This window comes from Aquarana catesbeiana, linkage group LG02 (genome assembly GCF_042186555.1).
Source record: "Aquarana catesbeiana isolate 2022-GZ linkage group LG02, ASM4218655v1, whole genome shotgun sequence".
Classification (NCBI taxonomy): domain Eukaryota; kingdom Metazoa; phylum Chordata; class Amphibia; order Anura; family Ranidae; genus Aquarana; species Aquarana catesbeiana.
In genome coordinates, this window is record NC_133325.1 from 569,927,363 (window position 1) to 569,952,005 (window position 24,643).

At 40.1% G+C, this 24,643-nt stretch overlaps 1 protein-coding gene across 3 annotated transcripts in view; it reads right to left on the reverse strand.

Annotated features, from left to right (window-relative positions):
- Positions 1-10,328: 10,328 nt before the first annotated feature.
- KLHL12 (kelch like family member 12) overlaps positions 10,329-24,643 on the reverse strand; it is a 65,598-nt gene continuing 51,283 nt past the window's right edge. For all 3 annotated transcript variants that reach the window (XM_073616074.1, XM_073616072.1, XM_073616073.1), the window contains 9 exons: positions 20,852-21,069; positions 20,298-20,447; positions 20,096-20,210; positions 17,371-17,477; positions 16,064-16,259; positions 14,944-15,102; positions 14,751-14,849; positions 14,476-14,662; positions 10,329-13,587 (listed from right to left, as the gene is read on the reverse strand). In XM_073616074.1, the coding sequence (XP_073472175.1) occupies positions 13,461-13,587; positions 14,476-14,662; positions 14,751-14,849; positions 14,944-15,102; positions 16,064-16,259; positions 17,371-17,477; positions 20,096-20,210; positions 20,298-20,447; positions 20,852-21,069 (1,358 nt within the window). In that variant the 3' untranslated portion in view covers positions 10,329-13,460. The remainder of the gene's footprint in view (positions 13,588-14,475; positions 14,663-14,750; positions 14,850-14,943; positions 15,103-16,063; positions 16,260-17,370; positions 17,478-20,095; positions 20,211-20,297; positions 20,448-20,851; positions 21,070-24,643) is intronic.

A 24,643-nucleotide genomic window follows, 5' to 3' on the forward strand; every position in this document is an offset into this window, starting at 1 on the left:
TCAGCCCGACACACCGCTACACCGATCTTGGTAAAGGTCTCCTCCCCTTGTGCGTCCCCTCCCCCTACAGTTAGAAGCATTCCCTAGGAAACACATTTAACCGCTCCCCGCCCCCTAGTGGTTAACCCCTTCACTGCCTGTCACATTTATACAGTAATCAATGCAATTTTATAGCATTGATCGCTGTATAAATGTGAATGGTCCCAAAAATGTGTCAAAAGTGTCCGATGTGTCCGCCATAATGTCGCAGTCACGAAAAAAAATTGCGATCGCCGCTATTACTAGTAAAAAAAAAAAATATATATTTTTTTTTAAAAATGCCATAAATCTATCCCGTATTTTATAGACACTATAACTTTTGCGCAAACCAATCAATATACGCTTATTGCGATTTTTTTTACCAAAAATATGTAGAAGAATACGTATCGGCCGAAACTGAGGAAAAAATTTGTTTTTTAAAAAAAAAAATTGGGATATTTATTATAGCAAAAAGTAAAAAATTTTTTTTTTTCAAAATTAGCGCTCTTCTTTTGTTTATAGCGCAAAAAATAAAAACCGCAGAGGTGATCAAATACCACCAAAAGAAAGCTCTATTTGTGGGGGAAAAAAGGACGTCAATTTTGTTTAGGTACAACATCGCACGACCGCGCAATTGTCGTTTAAAGTGCGACAGCGCTGAAAACTAAAAATTGGTCTGGGAAGGAAGGGGGTGAAAATGCACGGTATTGAACCGGTTAAACAATATAAGCGGTCGCTGGTCCCTCACCTGATAAATGCAGCAAAGAGACTGATACCCAAAACTGGCAAAAGGAGGAGGGCCCCAGCAACCTGGGAGTTGATAGACTCGGTAGAAGAAACATATAATATGGAGTGTTTGAGGAGTAGTTTAGACAAAATTAACAAATGGGAAAGTTGGAAAAAATTTAAAAAATCTTGGAGTTACGCCAAGGAATTAAAAGTTCAGGTATAGGGCAGGGAGACGCGCCGATGTAGGTCTATGGAGAGGTGGGGGGTTTGATATGCTGAGGTCGAGTGGGGGGGTGGGTTAGTGAGGAGGGCTAAATAACTGTGTTAAGAGTAGCCCTTATCCTTTATTGTATGGGGAAAAAAAATGCTCCACAAATGTGGCTTGTATGGCAGGGTTGCAAGAAAAAAGACACTCCTCAAGAAAGGCCACATGCAGTTGCAACTGAGCATTGCCAAAACACACCTTGAAGATTTCGAGGCCACATGGAAAAAGATGTTATGGTCAGATAAGACTAAAATTAAATTATTTGGCCTCAACACCAAATGATATGTTTGGTAGAAATCTAATACAGCTCACCATCCAAATAACACAGTTCCTACAGTAAAGCATGGAGGTGGTGATATCCTGTTATAGGGGTGTTTCTCTGCAGCAGGGACTGAAGCACTTGTCAGGATAGAAGGAAACATGGATGGGGAAAAATACCATCAAATGCTTGAGGAACATCTGCTGACCTCTGCCAGAAAGTTGTCAATGGGAAGGTGGTTTACCTTCCAACATAACAATGACACAAAGCACACAGAAAAAATGACCGCACAGTGGTTAAGGGCCAGTTCACAGCATAGAAACGCAGTCTGGATGCGTTCCAGATGCTTTTCTGCATGCGCGTTTTTGATGCGTTCCAGTGCCTTTTTAATGTGTTTTTGGTGCAGTCCAGTGCTCCCCCCTTTTTTTTCTTAACGTTAAATTATTATTATTATACAGGATTTATATAGCGCCAACAGTTAACGCAGCGCTTTACAACATTAGGGCAGACAGTACAATTACAATACAATTCAATACAGGAGGAATCAGAGGGTCCTGCTCATTAGAGCTTACAATCTAGGAGGGAGGGTCAAGTTATACAAGAGGGTAACAGCTGTGGGGGATGAGCTAATGGAGAAAACAGTGCAGTTGTTGGAGGCAGGATAGGCTTCTCTGAAGAGGAAAGGCAGTCTGACAGGGTTAGGGAATTCCAGAGTATGGGCGAGGCTCAGGAGCTCGGAGGTCCTGGAGGCGGATATGGGAGGAGGTGATGAGGGAGCTAGAGAGCAGGAGGTCTTGGGAGGAACGGAGACAGCAATTAGGTTGGTAATTTGAGACTAGGCTAGTGATGTAACAGGGGGCAGAGTTGTGGATGGCTTTGTAACTTATTGTTAGCATTTTGAATTTAATTTGTTGGGTGAGTGGTAGCCAATGGAGGGATTGGCAGAGAGGGGTAGCAGACACTGAGCGGTTTGTAAGGTGGATGAGTCTGGCAGCAGCATTCATGATGGACTGAAGGGGGGATAGTCTATTTAAAGGTAAGCCAATAAGAAGGGAGTTGCAGTAGTCGAGGCGAGAGATAACCAGGGAGTGAATCAGGAGCTTTGTGGTTTTCATTGGTTAGAAAGGGACGTAGTTTAGAGATGTTGTGGAGGTTGAGGCGGCAAGCTTTGGAAAGTGATTGGATGTGGGGCCGAAAGGAGAGTTCAGAGTCCAGGATAACACCTAGCACCCTGACATGTGGGGAGGGGTGGATGGTTGTGCCATTGCTCTTGACAGACAAGTCAGGGGAAGAGGCACGTGGGGGAGGAAATATTATAAGCTCGGTTTTGGACAAGATGAGTTTGAGGAGGTGGTGTGACATCCATACAGATATGTCAGTTAGTAAGTTAGTGATGCGTGAGTTGAGGGGTGGAGAGATAGATTTGTGTGTCGTCAGCGTAGAAATGGATAGTAAATAAATAAATGTAGCGCTATGTGTAAAATTATAAATATAAAGTGCAAATCTCTAAAATAAATAAATCCTACATATAAATGAATAGTTCATAAAATGAAAAAATGAAGAAATGGTCACTATGACACTATGGTCTCTATACTTATTATTTACATGTCCTGAACTCATGGAATCTTGAGCCTAGCTGGGAGATGATCCGCTTCTTTGGATATTAATGAGCTGAGTTACCATTAAGAAAAGAGCCATCTGGATTACCCACCATTGATTGGGAAAAGGAAGTGAGAACAAAGAGCTTGTGGGGAGATCCGCATATGAGTTTTGACTCATCTGGGAGGTGAGCGCGCATTTTTACTGGTGGTGGTGTGCACTCCTTTTGAGGACGAACAATCACTGTGGTGGAATTGTGTGGATACACTGATCACAAGAAGAGTTTTTCATGTTTTATTTTTTCATTATATGGACTATTAATTTATATGTAGGATTTATTTATTTTAGAGATTTGCACTTTATATTTATAATTTTACACATAGCGCTACATTTATTTATTTACTATCCATTTTGAAATTAGTGTGGTGTACCACTTGTAATGTTTAGCAGCTGTGCACGTTTATTATTAGGTTATCTTATTTAAACATCACAATATTTTTTTACTTGTGGCGCTGATTGTTTCATCTTATAGTCAGCATAGAAATGATATTGAAAGCCGTGAGAGGCTATCAGCTGAGCCAGGGAAGATGTGTAGATTGAAAATAAAAGAGGTCCAAAAACAGAACCTTGGGGATCCCGACAGAAAAGGGAAGAGGAGTGGAGGAAGTAGAATTGTAAGTGACACTGACGGTGCGTTGGGATAGGTAGGATGAGAGCCACTGAAGAGCACAGTCACGAAGACCGAGGGAGTAAAGTTTTTTTTTTGAGGAAAAACTGTGTCAAAGGCAGCTGAAAGGTCCAGAAGTAGGAGTACAGAATAGTGTCCCTTGGTTTTTGTGAGTTTTAAAAGAGCAGTTTCTGTGGAGTGTTGAGGGTGAAATCCAGATTGAAGGGGATCAAGAAGGTTGTTCTTAATGAGGTAGTCACTCGGTTGTAAACCAGGCGTTCAAGGAGTTTAGAGGAAAAGGGGAGCAAGGAGATGGGGCGTAGGTTGTTAAGATTGGTAGGGTCCAAGGACGTCTTTTTAAGTATGGGGGTGACCAGTGCATGTTTTAGAGCATTGGGGAAGGTGCCAGAGGTAAGGGAGAGATTGAAGATGTGGGTTAGAGAGTGTAGGATGGAGTCAGAGGGCGACGGGAGCATTTGAGAGCGAATAGGGTCCAGGGGACAGGTGGTTAGGTGGGCGATAGAAAAGAGTTTAGCAACTTTGTCTGTAGTAGCAGATTTGAATAAGGGGAGTGTTGGTTGTTCCTGATTCCTGTAGAGTGGAGATTTCATCACGGATTGTATCAATCTTGTTTTTGAAGTGATTTGCGATCTCCTGTGCAGTGAGTGAGTCAGTGGGTGGAGGCGGTGGACTTAAATAAGGACATGTGTCTTCCAGTGCGTTTTCTGGTGTGTTTAAGTGTGTTTTTGATGCGTTTTACAGCATTCCAGTACAGTCCAGTGCAGGTAAAATGCAACATATTCTACTTTTTTTTCTGGAACTGGAACTGCAAGCACTGGTGTGAACTATGCCACTGAAAACCATATAACCTACTTTCCATGCGTTTTTGATGCAGAAAAAAATGCACTGGATTGCATGTGGTGTGAACTGGCCCTCAGTGAAGGAGAAAATCGGTGAATGTCCTTGCATAACATAGTCAGAGCCCAGACTTAAGCCCCATTGAAAATCTGTGGAATGACTTCAGCCCCGGAAGAATTTACCCCCTTCCTGACCAGAGCACTTTTTGCGATTCAGCACTGCGTTGCTTTAAACTGCCAATTGCGCAGTCGTGCGACGTGGCTCCCAAACAAAATTTATGTCCTTTTTTTTCCCACAAATAGAGCTTGCTTTTGGTGGTATTTGATCACCGTTGCGGTTTTTATTTTTTGCGCTATAAACAAAAAAAAAGCGACAATTTTGAAAAAAATGCATTATTTTTTACTTTTTGCTATAATAAATATCTCCAAAAAATATATAAAAAAACTTTTTTCCTTCAGTTTAGGCCGATACGTATTCTACATATTTTTGGTAAAGAAAATCACAATAAATGTTTATTGATTGGTTTGCGCAAAGGTTATAGCGTCTACAAAATAGGGGATAGTTTATGGCATTTTTATTGATAATTTTTTTGTACTAGTAATGGCGGCGATCAGCGATTTTTATTGTGACTGTGACATTATGGTGGACACATCGGACAATTTTGACACATTTTTGGGACCATTGGCATTAATACAGCGATCAATGCTATAAAATTGCATTGATTACTGTAAAATGTCACTGGCAGTGTAGGGGTTAACCACTAGGTGGCGCTGTAGGGGTTAAGTGTGTCCTAGGGAGTGATTCTAACTGTGTTGGGGAGGGGCTGTGTGACACATCACTGATCACCGCTCCCGATTACAGGGAGCGTGATCAGTGTCAGTGTCATTAGGGAGAACGGGGAGATGCTTGTTTACATTAGCATCTCCCCATTCTTCCTCACTGTGAGACGATCGCAGGTATGCCCACAGACATCGAGTCGGCGGGACCCGCGAGCCGCCTCTTAAAGAGCAATGTACAGGTATGTTAATCTGCCTGTACGTGCCCTTTTACCGCAGTGTATCTGCGTGAGGCAGTCGGGAAGAGGTTAAAGACTACAGTCCACAAACGGTCACCATTAAATTTGACTGAACGGGAGCAGTTATGCAAAGTTGTGTGGGCAAATATTGCAAAGTCTTGATGTGCAAAGTTAGTAGAGACATATCCCAACAGACTAAAGACTGTTTCCTACTGTGCATCCATGAGTCGAGCTGAGCCATGTGAATGGTCCTGTAGTCTTCTAGGACCTGTGATGTGTCCCAGAAGACTGCGGGGGAAGGAGGGGGGTCAAAAAAGTGCCAAATGTGGCAGTGGAGAGGGGTGGAGGAGGGTGCAAACAAGCAGAGATTCCCCTTTTGGCAGGAGCTTCGCTTTAACTTGCTCTTTCCCCTAAAGAGTAAAAGACCAACAAGAACAAAAATAATTTTAGCATGCAGTGGGGCTCTGCCCACACTGCATGGGTCAACTGCCCAGTCTAGGGGTGAGGAGTAAGCTTATACTTGCACAATTCTTTGTTCCACCAGAAAACGGTGCTCCACCATTGTCCAGCAGTGGACTGTTCTTGGCCTATGACATCAGGAACAGTCCACAACTCAAGAGCGCTGGAATGCAGGGGTACAGGGGTGTTGGACCGGTCTTGTTCTGGGTGGATTGGAGGTTTAGGCAAGTAAATCTCTTTCTCCTCTCCCCTAGGCAAAAATGAGCAGTTAACCTGTGCAGTGCAGGCACAATCCCACTGCATGGAAAAACTTATTTTTGCCCATAGTTGAGCTTTAACTTACACTTTCCTCTAGCGGGGAGGAGGAAGTCTGCAGAATGTTGTACATGTGAGTTGCTGACAGCTATTCCTGTGATTTTTAGATATCGTCCCATCATATTTACATAGGTTGCCTCATTTGAGAATACCTTTCTCGTCTTCACGGGACAACTTTTCCTTAGTTTACTGTTACATTTCCTATAGATATACTGTATATAGTATGCCGAATGTGTTTTCTTCAACTACCTCCAAAATATGTATCAAATTCTACACTAGTATAAATGGTGACAACCTGAATTACCAAAACTTCAAAAATGATGTGTGACAGCTGCCCCTTTAAGTGTGAAGCACACTTAACAACCCAAAACCTTATAATTAAAGTGGGCGCTAGTCCTTCTAAATATTAACTAGTACCTGTGTTTCATAAAACCATATATCTTACCAAATATCTGGTTAATAGCTCTAAAACACCATAAATATCACAATATTAAAAATACAATTGAAAACCTTGTGATAAATTATCAATGTACACATTTGTGGTAAAAAATGTGAAAAAACAAAAAAGAAATATCCTTATAATTAGAATTGCAAAGATACTAGTATCGGTACTGATACAGAGTATTTGCAGCTGTAAAAAAAAAAAAAAAAAAAAAGCAGCTGGCAATGTTTATTACCAACATTGCTCAGCCGTTAAACACTAAAATAAAAAGAAACATTGTTTCTTTTTGTGTATTTCTGTTTCTTCATCTGCAGATCAAAGGGATGAATAAATGTTCCTCTGTTTAAACCCTTAATAACCCTTAACTTACTCTAATCAGCCTTAATTAACTCCCTATTCTCCTCCATTTAATTTAAAGTTATAGCGTTTACAAAATAGGGGATAGTTTTATGGCATTTTTTTTAATTTTTTTTTTTTAAATGGCGGCGATCAGCGATTTTTATCGTGACTGTGACATTATGGCGGACACATCGGACATTTTTGGGACCACTGTCATTTATACAGCAATCAGTGCTATACAAATGCACTGATTCCTGTGTAAATGACACTGGCAGTGAAGGGGTTAACCACTAGGTGGCAGTGTAGGGGTAAAGTGTGTCCTAGGGGCGTGTTTCTAACTGTGAGGGGCATGGCTGTGTGTGACACGTCACTGATCTCTGCTCTGATGACAGGGAGCAGAGATCAGTGACACTGTCACTAGGCAGAACGGGGAGATGCTTGTTTACATTAGCATCTCCCCGTTCTTCCTCCCTGTGAGGCGATCAAGGGTATCCCCGCGGCAATCAAGTCGGCGGGACCCGCGACCCGACTCACGGAGCTTGCTGCGCGCGCTGGCCGCCCCTCAAAGGGGATTCTGCCTGTACGAGCCCTTCTGCGGCAGTATATCTGCGTGAGGCGGTCGGCAAGCGGTTAACCACTTAAGGACCAGCCTCGTTTTGGATTTTAGGTGTTTACATGTTTAAAACAGGTTTTTCTGCTAGAAAATTACTTAGAACCCCCAAACATTATATATGGTTTTTCTTCTAACACCCTAGAGAATACAATGGCGGTCATTGCAATACTTTTTTTTGCACCGTATTTGCGCAGCGGTCTTATAAGCGCACTTTTTTTGGAAAAAATTCACTTTTTTGAATAAAAAAATAAAACAACAGTAAAGTTATCCCAATTTTTTTTTTTTATTGTGAAATATAATGTTACGCCAAGTAAATTGATACCCAACATGTCATGCTTGAAAACTGCGCCCGCTCGTAGAATGGCGTCAAACTTTTACCCTCAAAAATCTCCATAGGCGACGTTTAAAAAATTCTACAGGTTGCATATTTTGCGCTACAGAGGAGGTCTAGGGCTAGAATTATTGCTCTCGCTCTACCGGTCGCTGTGATACCTCACATGTGTGGTTTGACCACCGTTTTCATATGCGGGCGCCACTCGCGTATGCGTTCGCTTCTGCGTGCAAGCTCGTCGGGACAGGGGGGTTTTAAAAATTTTTTTTTTATTTTTTATTTTACAATATTTTATTAATTTTTACACTGTTTAAAAAAAAAAAAAAATTGTGTCACTTTTATTCCTATTACAAGGAATGTAAACATCCCTTCTAATAGAAAAAAGCATGGCAGGACCTCTTAAATATGAGATCTGGGGTCAAAAAGACCTCAGATCTCATATTTACACTAAAATGCAATAAAAAAAAAAAAAAAAAAAAGTAATTTAGAAAAATGACATTTGAAAAAATATGCCTTTAAGAGGTGTGGACGGAAGTGACGTTTTGACGTCGCTTCCGCCCAGCAGTGTCATGGAGACGAGTGAGCGCCATCTTGGCCTCACTCGTCTCCAGACACACCAGAGAACAGGACGCGATCGCCTCCGCCGCTACCGACGGCTCCGGTAAGCGGCGGAGGGCACCGGATCGCGGCGGGAGGGGGGGGTCCTCTCCCGCCACCGATAAAAGTGATCTCGCGGCGAATCCGCCGCAGGGACCACTTTTATCTGAAAGCCGGCCGCCGCACGAAAACGGGGATACCGGGGTTATGGCAGCTAGCTGCTGCCATAACAACGATATCCCCGTTCAAACTTAGGACGTACATAGTCGTGCGGCGGTCGGGAAGTGGTTAAAAATCGCTAAATTAAAAAAAAAAAAATCAATTTATTTCATTTGTAAATAACTTTTCAATGCTTTGTACCATTGCTGACAGCTGAAGTTAAAACAAAACAGTTGCGGTAGGTATCGGCGAGTAGTAAAAAAAAAAAAAAAAAAAAAAAAAAAAAAATCGGTGGACACCTACTTATAGTGTTCAAACACAAAGTTCTGTGTTATTGCACTTGTTAACCTTCATCCCGTCCACCGTGCTTCTATAGAAGTTTTTCTGAAAGGTAGACACAAAAGTGCTCCACAGCCAGTGATGCCAATATTGCCCTCATCAGAGCCCTGAGGCCCTCTGGGCCAAACACGCCTTAAACCAGATGGAAACTTCAAAGCAGATTTTCTTCATCCAAAAAACACATTCTTCCCTCAATGGATCCACACCAGTCACCAAAAAAAAAGGAAATAACAGGGTAATCATGCAACACAGTTTTATTAAAAATAGCTCATTTAAAGCTCATCCCACAATTCATGGGCTTACACATTAGAGTGCCCAGACCAGCACCAACTCGATCAGCATATCTGGATACCAAACAACTGTAATCCAACCAGCACTGCCGTTCCTCTTAGCAAGCCTCGGCATGCGTTGCACTGATAAACGGATGTGACGTCACTTGCGGTCCACGGGTATGCAAGCAGCAATCCGAGCTCTATGCATTTCGCTGTATTAGCATCATCAGGGACTTCCCTGATGGTGCCAGTCTGGGCACTCTAATGTGTAAGAGCATGACTTGTGGGATGAGTTTTAAATGGGTTATTTTTAATAAAACGGTGTTGCACGATTACCCTGTTATTTCCTTTTTTTGGTGACTGGTGTTCATCCATTGAGGGGATAATATGTTTTTTGGATGAAGAAAAGCTGCTTTGAAGTTTCCATTTGGGTTCTCTCGCTAAATAATAAGGCGTGTTTGGCCCAGAGGACTCTGATGAGTGCAATATTAGCATCACTGGCGGTGGAACACTTTTTGTGTCTACGTTTCAGAATCACTTATATAGAAGCACAGTGAATGGAATGAAGGTTAACAACTGCAATAACACTAAACTTTGTATTTGAGCATTATAAGGATTTTTCTTTGTGTTTTTTTTCAATTTTTTTTTACAATTTTTCACACATTTTTTTCACAAATGTGTAGATTGATTGATAATTTATCACAAGGTTTTGAGTTGTATGTTTAATATTGTGATATTTATAGTGTTTTAGAGCTTATAACCAGATATTTGGTAAGATATATGGTTTTATGAAACACAGGTACTAGTTAATATTTAGGAGGACTAGCGCCAGCTTTATTTATAAGGTTCCAAAATAAATATATATGTATACTTTAAAAAGGCAATAACGATTATGCAAAAAAAAACAAAAAAAACAACATTCTTAATTCATTATCATTAGTGATCATTGACATCATTTTCATAAGGCGGTCCACAATGGCAGCCTACATATTTTTGCCAGTGCAAGAGTAGACCGTCAACTGCAAAACTCACTCAATGGACATGCTGCAAAATGACAGTGTTCCATAATTTTATTAAAAACAGGATTTTCATTTAAGACAAAAACAGTCAGTCACTTATGTGTTGCACCCTATGCCCATTATGATTCCAATTATAAGCCAGGCTGCAGATTCACTATTTTTTTTTCTCTTTAAAAAGGGATCAACCTTTATCTAGAATTGGACACAAACTGCAACCCTTTGTGTGGCAAACTGGAGGAGGTAATCCATTAACTCACTTTGCCATAAAATTGGCCAGATGCTGTTTTTGCAACTGAAATTGGTTGGAGCGCTTTTATATAGGCTTTGATAGACTAAGCCCTTCAAAACCATTGTAAGCAGCACCTTCTCACTTAATGAGTTTGCAAGGGACATGCTTGTGTTAGGAAAAGATAGTTTCAGATTTAAACCAGGTTGCAACACAATTGGGTTGATTTACTAATGTAGTAGAAGCTGTTTAGCTTGCAAAGCATAGGATATGAAAGTGTCACTAAAGGCATTTTATTTTTATTTTTTTAGTTTTAGATGTTAGAGTGATTTAGATTTAGAGTGAAAAGGGATTAGAACTCTTGTCAGGTTTTATTGCCGTCTGTACCCCTGTTGGGAAGATTCACCCTGCACTATTTTCCTGTTATCTAAAGTGAAAATAAAAGAAAATCCCAAATTTTGGATTGACACAAGGAACAGGAAAAGAGGGGAATCTTCAAATATTGACATTAGTTCTGGTGATACCCTGGCATTCCCTCACTTCCTGTTTTGGCTACTGGACAGAAATTGAGGGAAAAACTTTGCAATGGGACACGGGTTATTACTCTATTCAAAATGAAAAAAAAAAATTGACACTTTAAGAATGAACTCAAGTTCCTCTTATATTTAAATTGTGTGCGAGAGACATCTTCGAAAAAAAAAAAAAAGTAAGAAAGATTGCTTAGAAAAAGTGGTGTAAAAGAAAGGTGTTAAAGAAAAAAAAATTGACTCTGGCTTTTAACGCAAGTGACTTCACAGTGCCTCAACGTTACCTCCTAGAATGGCTAGGGTCTTGAACTCAATGCACTCAAGTCCATTGCAGAGGCACATTCTCATAAGATTTCATGTGCTCAACTATTCCAGAAGGCAGTAGTGACACATGGTGACTTTACCTGTGTTTTCTGGAAGCTGGAGTAATTTTTCAGTAACAGTTTTTTGTTTTTTTTAACCACCGCTGTGGGCAATCTGATTTTGGGGGGCTTTCAATACAGCAGACTTTTTTTTTCTATGGAAAGTCCACTTTAAGAAAAAAAAAGGGAAGGTGTAAAAACATGGGCTCTCACAATGATAGTAACAATGATAATGTATATACAGTATACACGCACCAATGAGAGGGGTAATTGGCATCTATAATAGATGACATTTGGAGTCTGCAAACTGTAAGGTTTTTTTTCTGTGTCCCATCAGTGAAAGTCTCCTTCACCGCCTGTCGCAGACACAAGACAGAAAAGTAAAAGGGGATCTCTCCAAACTAAGGGGATATGCCCTCTTATGCCGTGGTCCGATGGTCTTTCCGACGGACTTTCGAACGAATGGACTTGCCTACACACGATCACACCAAAGTCCAACGGATTCGTACGTGATGACGTACGACCGGACTAAAATAAGGAAGTTGATAGCCAGTAGCCAATAGCTGCCCTAGCGTCGGTTTTCGTCCGTCGGACTAGCATACACACGAGCGGATTTTTCGACCGGACTCGAGTCCGTCGGAAAGATTTGAAACATGTTCCAAATCTAAAGTCCGTCTGATTTTCAACTGAAAAAGTCCGCTGCAGGTCCAATGAAGCCCACACACGGGTCGGAATGTCTGACTGATTCGTCCCGTCGGACCAGTCCGGTCGAAAAGTCCGCCTGTGTGTACACGGCATTAGACAACGGTTACCAGAACATGTCTACCCTTTAGAAGATCTCCCCTGTATTCCTGTTTTGGTGACAATGGAAACAATGGCATTCCCAATCACTATGACCAATAGCAAGGATGAATTCTCCCCAGCAGGTTCTAACCCTTCCACACTTCTATAAAAAAACAAAAAAACAAAAACAAAAACAGCACTTTCGCTTCAATGCTTTAGAATTGGAGGTCGATTCATTTTAAATAACATTACAAAGTGTAAATACAGTAAGCCCATTATTTGACTTAATGAATAATCATTTATGCTTTTTTCAGTTATGTTAAAAGTAGACCCCTTCAAATTTTTTCTTTTTCATTAGGTTTGAATAGAGTGGGGAAGGATTACAGACTGTCATCCGGGGCTCCAATAGATAGATTTCCTGATCATGGTTATAAAAGTTTTACTAGACAAGAAATTAGAGGAAAGGTGAAACGGGGACAAAGAGAAAAAAAAAACGGTAAGGATATTTAATCTTCATCTACTCCACGAGAAATGCAATTGTATTTCTGTCGGAGTTGCTTTTTTTCACTGCCTGTCTGGCGAAACCCATTTCCACTGGACCAAAAAGTGAATAGAAAATTCTCCAACAAAGTCACAAAAAGTAAGGAAACTCATCAGGGGTTCTAATCCTTTACCACTCTATCCAAATTCAATAAAACAATGTGATTAACACACACTTCAAGAAGGATACTACAGGCAGTTTAGTCAAATTTGTAATAGACATTTCAGAATTTTGTTCACTTTACAACACAAAGTATTAATGAAATTGGAAATCCTGAATATTCCTGAAATGTAGCATTCCTCTCCAAAAGTAGAGTTCTTCTGAAGTCATATGGCAACTAGTGACAGATTTATACACAGCTCCGTCACCCACAGGTCTATAATATTCAGAGAACATTGTAAAGATGGTATATCAGCACTTTGAGCGTCTGTATACTGGACCCCTTATTCCATACTGCATCGTTCTTGGCATTCAAAATTAACTGAAGGCCCACTGGACACCCTTATGGCTGCAGATTAAAGCTCATGTGGTCTTTGTGGCACATTGGCAAGGCATCTCCTTCCTAATGTATAGCATCTTTTGCCAGTAAAAGTTTCTGTAAGGCCTGGCAGTGAAAAGGCATATCTGTATTGTTACAGTGACGTCAGTTTTCACATTTTCCTGTAGAATGCAGGCGGCAGCAGCACAGTTTCAAGTCTATTAAGCCCATTTTCACAGTTTTTGCTCTCACTTCTCCCGAAGTACGCAGACTCCAGCATCACACCGCTGGGTGGCCATAGATGTAACTACATCCCAACTGTCAATAACAGGGTCATAGCATTCAACACTATTCAGTAGAGAATTCCCATCATAACTGAAAAACAGAGAGCAAAGAAAAAAAAACAGTAGTTATTAAATATGCTGTCCATATTACTTTATGGAATCATGAAAAAGTGCTTGGATCCAAAATCTTTGCCATTACAGTAAAAAAAATAGAAGCTGAACGCCATCTTTTCATACACTTTACAAGTTTGTTAGGGCCAGCTTGGTCAATCACTAACATGTGAGGTTGTTGGATGTGCTGTATACACTGTATGTAGCTGCAGCTACATACAGAATACCGCTCTGTGTTTCAAGTTCGAGCTAAGACTTCCATCCACATCCCCGGAACACAGTAGCGTCTATCACTGCGGCGCTCAGTCATTCAGAGTAAGCGGTGTACCTATATCAATGAATACAAAGCTTCTTCTAAATGAGTCAGAGGTTGTGACATTAGCCTGCCTCTCTGACTCAGCCAGTCGGAGGAAGCTTTGTATTCATTGATAGAGTACATTGCCTACTCTGAATGGCTGAGTGCCACTGTGATAGATGCTACTGTGTTCCGGGTATGGGACTGGAAGTCTCAGTTCAAACCCGGAACACAGTGCGGTATGCTATATGTAGCCGCAGCTATATACAATTTATACCGCACATCCAGCGGCCTCACATGTTAGTGAGTGACATAGTTTGTTTGGGCCAAGCTGGCCCAAACTATGTAAAGTGTATGAAAAGATGAGAGTTGAGCTTTAAGAATGTTACTAAATTATATATTTATGAAATAATTTTTGCATAATAGGTTTACAAGTGACTATTTCTGTATAATTTATTTATATGCGATCAGGTTTTTGACACCCATACAAATTTCGAAAACATGATTTAGGAATGAGGCTTTTCTACCAATTCAAGATGAACAATGAAATTGAATGATCCTAAAAATACACACCCCGCAATGGCATAAAGTCTCCCACGGAGTACAGTGGCCCCAACATAACAGCGTGGAGTGGTCATGCTAGTCATCGTAGTCCAAGAGTCAGTACGAATATTATAGGCTTCTACAGAGGATAGATGAGATGTGCCATCAAAGCCTCCCACCACATATATGTGATCATTTAGCAGCGCCACACCAGCACCTGTGGTCATAAGAGACAACTGTAAGCTCTATAACAAAAGCAATATATACAAATTATGCAGGCAACTGAAAATGTTAGGTCTGACTACCTGAGCGCTTGGTTGCCATAGGAGTCACATGGCTCCAGTGGCCTGTATGTGGGTCATATCGTTCTACTGAGCTTAAAATGTTTAGGCCATCATAACCACCTAAAAGCCGCAAAACAAAAACTGTTAACTAAAATGTTAGAAAACATTGCTATTTATAAATGTAAAATGACATTAAATTGCTAGTGTCCCTCACCAAGGCAATAAATTACTCCATTGGCCACAACAAGACCTGCCCCTTCACGTGCTGTTTGCATGTCACCCAACATGCTCCATTGGTCAATATTAGGGTCATAGCGCTCCATACTTGTGTGTCGGCGGCTTCCATCAAATCCACCTGAGACATAGATCATGTCTTGGAAAAAGCAAATATGGCTCCATTAATACATGGAATATAAATAAACACTTTCACAATAAGTAATCAAGCATAAACATAGTGCTTTGAAAACACTATCCTTAAAGAAAACCTGTAGTGAGAGGAAAATGTACTGCCACCACTGGCTACTTTATGAAATGCTAGTTGCTTGGCTGCTTTTGGCTTTTATACTTTTTAGTTTCCACACGTAACAAATATACAGCCAGTGAAGTTTTTAAAGCAACCCCTATCACAAAAACGAAAACTTAAAAACAAAGTCACATTTAAAATAAGCTTCTTATAAACCTGTGCAGCCAGCTGCTATAGCTCTTTCCTGAGTTATTGTACGGACGGAGCAACCATTGGGACCAGCATCCCATAGCATCATGGGAGGAAGCGCCGCCCTGTTCTTTCAGTTACATGTGGGCAGCGTGCAACGATTCTGTAGAGCTCATCATAGGCAATAACAGGAAGTACAGGGCGCATGTTCAGCCAGAAAGAACAGGACAATGCTTCCTCTCATGGCACTACAGGGCACAGGTCCCAATAGCTTATCCTTCCTACAGTAACTAAGGTTGGAGCCATCGCAAACTGTGGAGGATTTTAGGAAGACTTCTTTAAATGGGATTTTGTACTACATTTTTTAAACAGAAAGGGAATCGTGGCTGGTAGGTTGACTAAGCTCAATATGATGTTATAGCCATACGGGACAGCATAATGTGCATTTTGGTAAAGCTGAACTTAAAAATGTATAGTTTTGGTCACTCAATACTGTAGGAATGTTTGATTATTGTGTTGGATATGCATCTTGAGCCTACCACACTGATTTTGCTTTTGATCTGATCCGTTTGATAAGCAAAACTCATTAAGGAGTGTAAAGTAGGTCTATAGAGAAGGTCTATTGGACTGGCTATATGTTTGAATTCGTCTAGATATAGGAGAGCAAAAATCTATTGCAAACCTCCTAAAGTGGTTGCTCCTGCTAGCCCTCTTCTTACATTCATTGGAGCCACAGAGTACCAAACACCATCTTCTTCAGAAGTGTAATCCAGACACTCTACAGAACTGAGTCGGGATCGCCCATCATAACCTCCTATTACATAGACGCGGTCCCCAAGGGATACTGTGGCAACATATCGCCGCTTACGGGTGATACTCTGTATATTGGAAATTAATAAAGAGTGATTCAAATTTTGTTGCTATATCATTATATACACATTATTACAAAAAGTTACAGATTTAAGATTTATCAAAAAAGTTGAAATGTACTCGAGTCTGAAATTCACCACTGGAGACCCTTAAAGTGAACCTGTGGTGCAGCTATTCAAGTATTCATATATTCTTATCAAGCAGTATATGAGCTTTAAAACAAGCACTTACCAACTGCTGTAGCTGCAGACACCATAAGACATTTCATAGCAGAAGCACTGTCTGTTATTTGCAGTGCATCAGTAATGAAGTAGGCTGACAACATGTGCTTTGGAATTCAGAGCCAAAAGTACATTGCGTTGTCATGACAGAGAGGGAGGCATGAGTTTATTATATTCTGGCACGTCAACAGTTACTTTTCTGCACTTGCTACATGTTCAAAGTGATACACAGAGAAATGTGCATGTATTGCAGAGAAGCAGGTTTGTTTTTCTTTTACTTGATTGCTTGTTTCAAAGCTCAGTTGTAAATACTTTAAACTCTATAGCCTGGACACAGATGCACTTTAAAGACATAAGGATCAAAAGAGCGAGTCTACTTGCCATCCTGTTGGACAAAGCAACCAGAAACATAGAACTATCGCTCACCGATCAACAACTTTCTCTAATCTCACTACTTCCTGCAATACAGTTATCTCTAATAACATAGGGCAAACATTGCAGAAGCACCTTTACTATGTATATACATTTTCTACATGACCAGAGGGCGCTGGGTAATAAGGACAGTCCAATCAGGAAAAAAAAATGTCAAGTATATGTAAACAACAGCTCCACAAAGCTCTCCATCTCTATAATATAGTACTGATGGGGCCTGAATGACTGACACTGCAGGGGAATGGCTGAATCACAGCAATGGGTATTTGACATCGACAGACCAAAAACGTGATACTGCATGCGTCTACAGTCCCACATCTACATCTCATCATAGAAGTCCTGGACACTACACATTTAAAATATACAGCACATTAGTAAACTTCAATGTCTACACAGTCACTATAATTAATATTTCAAATCACCAGAGAAAAAATAAATAATATTTAAAAAAAAAAAAAAAACTCACTGGAAGGAAACTCCACTCTTGGGTTTTCGGATCATATTTCTCCACTACATCTATTGGAGATTGCTGGCTACCAAACCCACCAATAACAAGAAGAACCTCATTCGCACCTTAAAAAAAAAAATTATATTATTATTAATTACATTAATATATATATATATATATATATATATATATATATATATATATATATATATATATACATACACACACACACACATATGTATGTATGTCCATGTACTCAGTAAAATAAAATTTCAAAAAAGTAAAAAATGCAGAAAGGTCTACCATATTAGTTATACTTCCAGCATAAAATACGCTCCGATGCTGTTCCCCAAACCATCCATTAGAGATAACAAGACATTTTTTTTATTTCAAATTGTCTCACGTGATCACAGATAAATCATTTATGTCCCTTTTCTATTGTGGTAGCTTTTAATTGTTTACAAACCTGGAAACCATAAAGCTCACCTTTGGAATATGTTACACCCGTTTTTAGGTGGAACATGTAACATGCTCTCACTCCTGCAGCCTCTCGTTGATCATCTGTGAATGAATGAACTACAAGTACCGACATGCTTTGCAGCCGATGGTGTGTAGTTCTCAAACTACCAGAGCGCTAGTGAGTGTTCTAGGTAGCTCACGGAATTTTCCTGTCAATGTGTAACTGCCTGTACAAGCAGACAGATACACTGACAGTCTGCAGGAGCCCGAGATTGCACCCATGTTCTGCTAATCATGGGTGCAATGCTTTACAGGCTCCAAAAAATTGCTTTACTTTAATTTTACTTCTAAACAACTAAAATGACTGACAGATTTGCTTTAAGGCACTGTTAAATACTACTTTGCTAATGCTGCTTCTTACATTTTTTTTAGACAATGCTAAAGAACACAAATCTTAATAGGTATATAACCCTTTTAACCCCATGTTAATTGTCTGCTGGGCAAACGTCATAAATCGCTCAGAGTCATGTCAGCTACCTGTGCCAGGGAACCACTAAAAGGTTCCTTTGGACTACTTATCTATTTATTCAAAACAGGAGGAAAAAAAATGCTTACACCTTAAAAAAAAAAAAAAAAGTATTTAATAGTAAAGTAATAAAGCCTCTTCCAGCTTGTGCATTGCTATACTGAAAGTAAATGAGCAAACATAAAATAAAGCCAAGCTGTCCACCCATTCTTAAAAATTGGATCGCAGTGTGTGGTCGGTGGAGCCCCATGGTGAATGGCGACAAACTTCAGTACTTAAAAATCCCCATAGGCGATGCCCTAAATTTTTTTACAGGTTACATGTTTAGAGTTACAGAGGAGTCCTTGGGCTAGAATTATTGCTCTCACTCTAACATTCGCCGCGATACCTCACATGTGTGGTTTGAACGCCGTTTACATATGTGGGCGGGACTTACGCATGTATTCACTTCTGCGAGCGAGCACGTAGGGACAGGAGCTCTTTAAATGTATTTTATTTTTTTATTGTTAATGTTACTTTTATTTGTCTAGTGTGATGCTTTCTTTTTACATTTTATTATCACTTTTATTCCTACTACAAGGAATGTAAACATCCCTTATAATAGGAATAGTGCATGACAGGCCCTCTTTACAGTGAGATCTGGGGTGTAAGTCCCCACATCTCACCTCAAGGCTGGGAAACCTAAAAAAACAAAAAAAAAAAAACAAACAACAACCATCTTGGCTTTCCAGCCGAGGCGGCGGCATTTTTTCAAATGCAGAGGCCGGGAGTGACATCATAACATCACGCCCAGCCTCTGGACGATCATAGAGACTTTGGTGTCCATCTGGCCTGCCGGAAATCTCTATGGTCAACATCCGGCATCGGTCAGTTTATTCTCCGGCTCACCTATCACAGAGGTGAGCCGGTAGAAGCAGAGTCCCCTTCCACTGCCTGTAAGAACGATCAAGCCCCTATGATTGTTCTTTTAGTGAAGGAAATCGCTGGCTCTAAAAGAAGATATCTGAATGATGCCTGTAACTGCAGGCATTATTCAGATATAACCACTCAAAGTCTGCAACGTCATAGGACATTGGGGGTGGGAAGTGGGTGGGAAGTGGTAGATTGGAAGCTCTTCTGAGCAGGCCACTCTTAATCCTCTTGTATTTTATTGTATTATAACTGTATTGTCTCCCTTTTATATTGTAAAGCGCTGCGTAAACTGTTAGCACTATATAAATCCTGTATAATAATAATAATAAATACCATTTGTAAAATGACTCCAAGAGCACCAAACCAGTACTACGGTTAGATGTTACAAGTAATCTTGGGCCACAGATGACTATATAAATATCATGATTTAGTGGCAATTTTTTTGCGGTTCGTGTCTTTCTGGCTGGCTCTACCCTATGGGGCTTTGGTTGTGGTGGCTAATGAGGCCATACGATGCCTGTGGGGCTTGACCGTTGACCTACTATGCCTCCCGCTACTACAAAGACAGTCAGTGTTAGATGATCTTCGAGATAAAGTGTCTTATGTAGGCCCTTTTTGAATACGCTGTAACTTGAGCAGTTATGCTGGTCTCAGTTCTTTTACCCTTAATTTAGTATGCAGGGGTTTTTTTCTTAACGTTTACTTAATTTCTTTGTTATTTTTTTTTTGTTTTGTTTAACACATTCTAATGCATTTATGTAAATGCATTTTAATTTGGGATACTTAAATTAAAAATTTATTACGACAAAAAAAAAAAAAAGTCATCACATGTAAGGTATAACTTACCCAAACGCATGCGAGTTCTAGGACCCTGCATTTGACACCTTAACTCTGGGCGGAGGTGAAATTTCTTGGCTTCATCTACTAAATCTCGGCACTGCAAACTACATTTAATCAAGGGCTGCAGAAAGAAACATATAATGTATGCAAAAGATAATCAGGAAGGCTAAACTAACAATCCAGCTACTGTGGAAGCTTTCTCATGTACCTCTGTGTCTATGACATCTGTGATATAGCGTGGTGTTAGCAGAGGCATGCGCACATACTGAAGAAGCTGTGAAAGCGATTTTTCCCTGTGCTGTTTGTTGTGCTTCACCCAATTTAGAACGGCCTCAAAAACTGGTTCTTCTGAATCTACCTGCAGGACAAGCAATAACAATAGTAATATTACTTTAGAAGCAAGAGCAAGTGTAAAAACCCATACGTTTGCCCCTGTGGTGCTGATCAGCTATTTACCAGCACTTATGAGCAGTCCCAAGGTTTGCTTTTGCTGCCCTTGGATACCTTGTGTTGCTGGTAGAAAACTTAGCCTATTCCTGCTCGACACAGGATGCCTTTAAAATCCAATTGTTTTCTAAAGCAGGCTGAACACTGCTGATTAGAACAGCTTTGCAGTACTATATAATAGCAGATTTTGGTTTTAAGAAAGACACCCCTTCCAATTAACAGGAGGGGAGGGCATGTGTACATATGCTCCTCTTTGAAAGTGGAAAGGCTCTTTAAACAGAGATCAAACAGGGTAACCAATTTACTATGTTGTACCTGAATCTCATCACATCGAATCAGTTTCTCCACCTCCTCCTGCTGCAACAGCATAAACTCTTCATGTTGCACCACTTCTGGAAAGTGCTTCTGACTGTAAACTTCAGCCGCCTGCATTAAGTCTAAGCAATTATGAGTCTCTGCAAAGTCACGGATTCCTAAGCAATTGGAAGGGTCAAGCTGAGATTCTAGAAAGTCACAACATGCCTGTTTTACACCTGGGGAGAGAGGCGAGATAACGAAGGCTTATTCAGAATAAACTACAACATGTAAAGAGGATAAAGTAATGGTTATTGGCTAGGCATATTTATTTCATTGCGAACGCGCGGTCCTATCAAAAGTAAAACTTATTTATGTACGATTACAGCTACTTATATATGGCCATCAATGTTTGCAGTGCTTTACACAATTATATATATATTGTACATTCACATTACTCCCTGCCTTCAAGGAGCTTACAATCTAGGGTCCTTAACTCACATTCATACATACACATACTAGGGCTAATATAGACAGGTGCCAATTAACCTAACAGCGTGTCTTTAAAGTGTGTGAGGAAACCAGAGAACCCGGAGGAAACCCACGCAGGCACAGGGAGAACCTGCAAACCCCATTCAGGTAGTGCTGTAGTTGGGATTTGAACCAACAACCCTACTGCTGCTAGGTGGAAGGACTAACCACTTATCCAATGTGCTGCTCACTTAAAGAAGATTTGATATTGAACTGAAGTTTTGAAAAAGAGAACCTCATCATTGTGAAACAATTCCATGTCACCACTTCAATCAAGCTAGTTAAAGTGAGCTGGTCCTATTAGCTGCACCTGAATTCTAATAGGGCGTACACATGGTCGGACTTTGTTCGGACATTCCGACAACAAAATCCTAGGATTTTTTCCGACGGATGTTGGTTCAAACTTGTCTTGTATACACACGGTCACACAAAGTTGTCGGAAAATCCGATCGTTCTAAACGCGGTGATGTAAAACACGTACGTCGGGACTATAAACGGGGCAGTGGCCAATAGCTTTCATCTCTTATTTATTCTGAGCATGCGTGGCACTTTGTCCGTCGGATTTGTGTACACACGATCGGAATTTCCGACAACGGATTTTGTTGTCGGAAAATTTTATCTCCTGCTCTCCAACTTTGTGTGTCGGAAAATCCGATGGAAAATGTCCGATGGGGAGGGGATGGGCGGATGGGCCTAGCGGAGCAGACATGCATTGTTAAAGCTCCGCACCGCTGAGGAGAGAAGAGAAGGACAAAGCGAGGCCTGCAGGCTCAAAAGGTATCCATTTGAACATTTTTGCCCCAGGGAACAAACTGTGAAAGTTTGGGCAGGAAATATGGTACTGGGAGGAAACAGTGGCAGAAATAAAAATCACCTCACAAAGAGCTCACAGGCACTCACTGCAACTAAAGCAGCTCCAGTCACCTCACAAGATACAGCATCAGGGCGCTCTCACAGACAGAAAATGTCACAGCAAGACTCTCCATTTGAGTCAGATACAGAACAAATCCTCTCACAAACTTCTCCACAAGCCTCCTCAGCATCCCCAGTAATATTGTTACAATTTGAAAAGATGCTTCATAAGGCTTTAAAACAAACCTCAGACCAAATAACAAAAAGCCTAACCAAAGAAATAAGAGAGCTGGGAAACCGCACCGCAGCCTTAGAAATAAAAATGGATGAAATTGAAATTACAACCCAAGTAAATATAACAGAATTGGAACAATTAAAAGAGAATTTAATACTTCAAACTAAGCTCGAAGATTACGAAAATAGAGCCAGGCGTTCAAACTTGCGCATAAGGGGAATACTTGAAACTGTGACAGACCTGCAATCTACTATTACTGCTCTATTACAAGAACTAAAGCCAGATATCCCTATTGAACGTTTAGAACTGGACAGAGTACACAGAGCCCTCACAGCCAAAAAGAAAGATGGACCCCCACGTGATATAATCACAAAATTTCATTATTACAGAACGAAAGAACAAATACTAATTGCTGCAAGAGAAAAAAAGGAACTTAATTTTCAAGGACACAATTATCAAATTTTTGCTAACCTATCCCAACTTACTATTACTAAAAGACGATCCATGAAACCCCAACTAATGGAACTGCAACGTCACAACATAATGTATCAATGGGGCTTCCCCTTTTCAGTCAGATTTAACTACCAAGGTACAATTTATAGAAGCAGATCAGCAGATGAACTACAACAAACCCTTTTAAAATTAAATCTGACAGAACCCACAAGCAGCAACTCTCCCACACGCAGAAGAATGGCATCATCTTCACCTTCAGGCAGCACTCAGAAAATTTCAGAACAAAATGGGAATCATCATTCTCACAAAAGAGGCCGTTATGCCACATCATCCATGGACCAAGAAGATTCAATAGACTGACATCCTAATTCCTGATATCTCTTCATTTATTATACTAAGAGATGGTTCTCTATAAAAAAAACCTGTATTTATAACTGAATGTAACTGCATTCTGATAGTCACACACTGTGTGGGATCATGTTACATTCCAGTTATATTTCTTATTACTTCTGATTCATATAACCTTAGAATATATAAGTGAAATAAGGAAATTCTTGTTCAGTTATATATTATCATCAGGTAATAACAATAGATTTATTACTTTTTAGGACAAATATGTTCAATAATCCAGAAGTAATGGAAGCTTTTTCTTTCTTTTCTTAAAACAAATATATCATTACCTAACTAGTTCCTAGAACTATGTTTTTGTTTATTCTAATCTGAAGCAATACAACCTCAATTTTATGAGTTAACATATCTAAACAGTTACATATGAATAAAATATGTAATTGTTTACTCTAAAAGGGTTAAAATCCCAAAATAATTCAAACTATCTTCATCAATACCAAAGTTATTAACAGTACCTTTCTAACTGAATTATTTAGCCTAGGGCAAGACTAACCATATACAACCACCCTGGAATAAATAATTTCAACAAAAACTATATTCTGCACTCCAATTAATGAAACATCATTTTGATGTCTTTTGACATAGCACTTCTCTCCTGTAAGCGGAAGATCCGTGTACCCCCATTAGCCCTCCTCATTCTCCCAACCATATTATGTGGGAGTGTGACGAAGGCACTTATTCCCCTGAGAGAGATATTTATTCTCTTTCACGGGAAAATTGTGATTACCTGCAAAAAATAATTTATACAATGTATCATCTAATCTCATATGTTTTTTGTTTACTCTTTACTCCAGTATTCACTGGTTTCTTTTCTATCTATTCATCTCTTCAGTCCACACAGGTTGATCTGCGCAGTCAGCTCTGCATAACAAAAAGTAAGTCAAAACTATTTGATCTGTTGCCATGGCACCACTGAATATACTTTCCCTGAATGTTCAGGGAATAAATGTCCCTCAAAAAAGGACCAAAGCCTTCCATACTTTCCATAACAAGAAGGCTAACATAGTATGCCTCCAAGAAACACACTTCACCAAAGATTCTACTCCAAAATATATTTCTCCTTTTTATCAACAAATTTACACGGCTTCTGCCTGTACCAAGCAAAGGGGAACTCTAATTGCATTTCACCGATCCACACCATTCACCTTATCATCAGAAATTAAAGACCCAGAAGGTAGATACCTGATACTCATGGGTTATATAATGGATACAGCAATCACAGTGATTTCCTACTACGCTCCTAACAAACAACCTACACCATTCCTCTCACATATATTACAAGTGATTAATACACACAAAATAGGAACAGTGATAATGTGTGGAGATTCGAACCA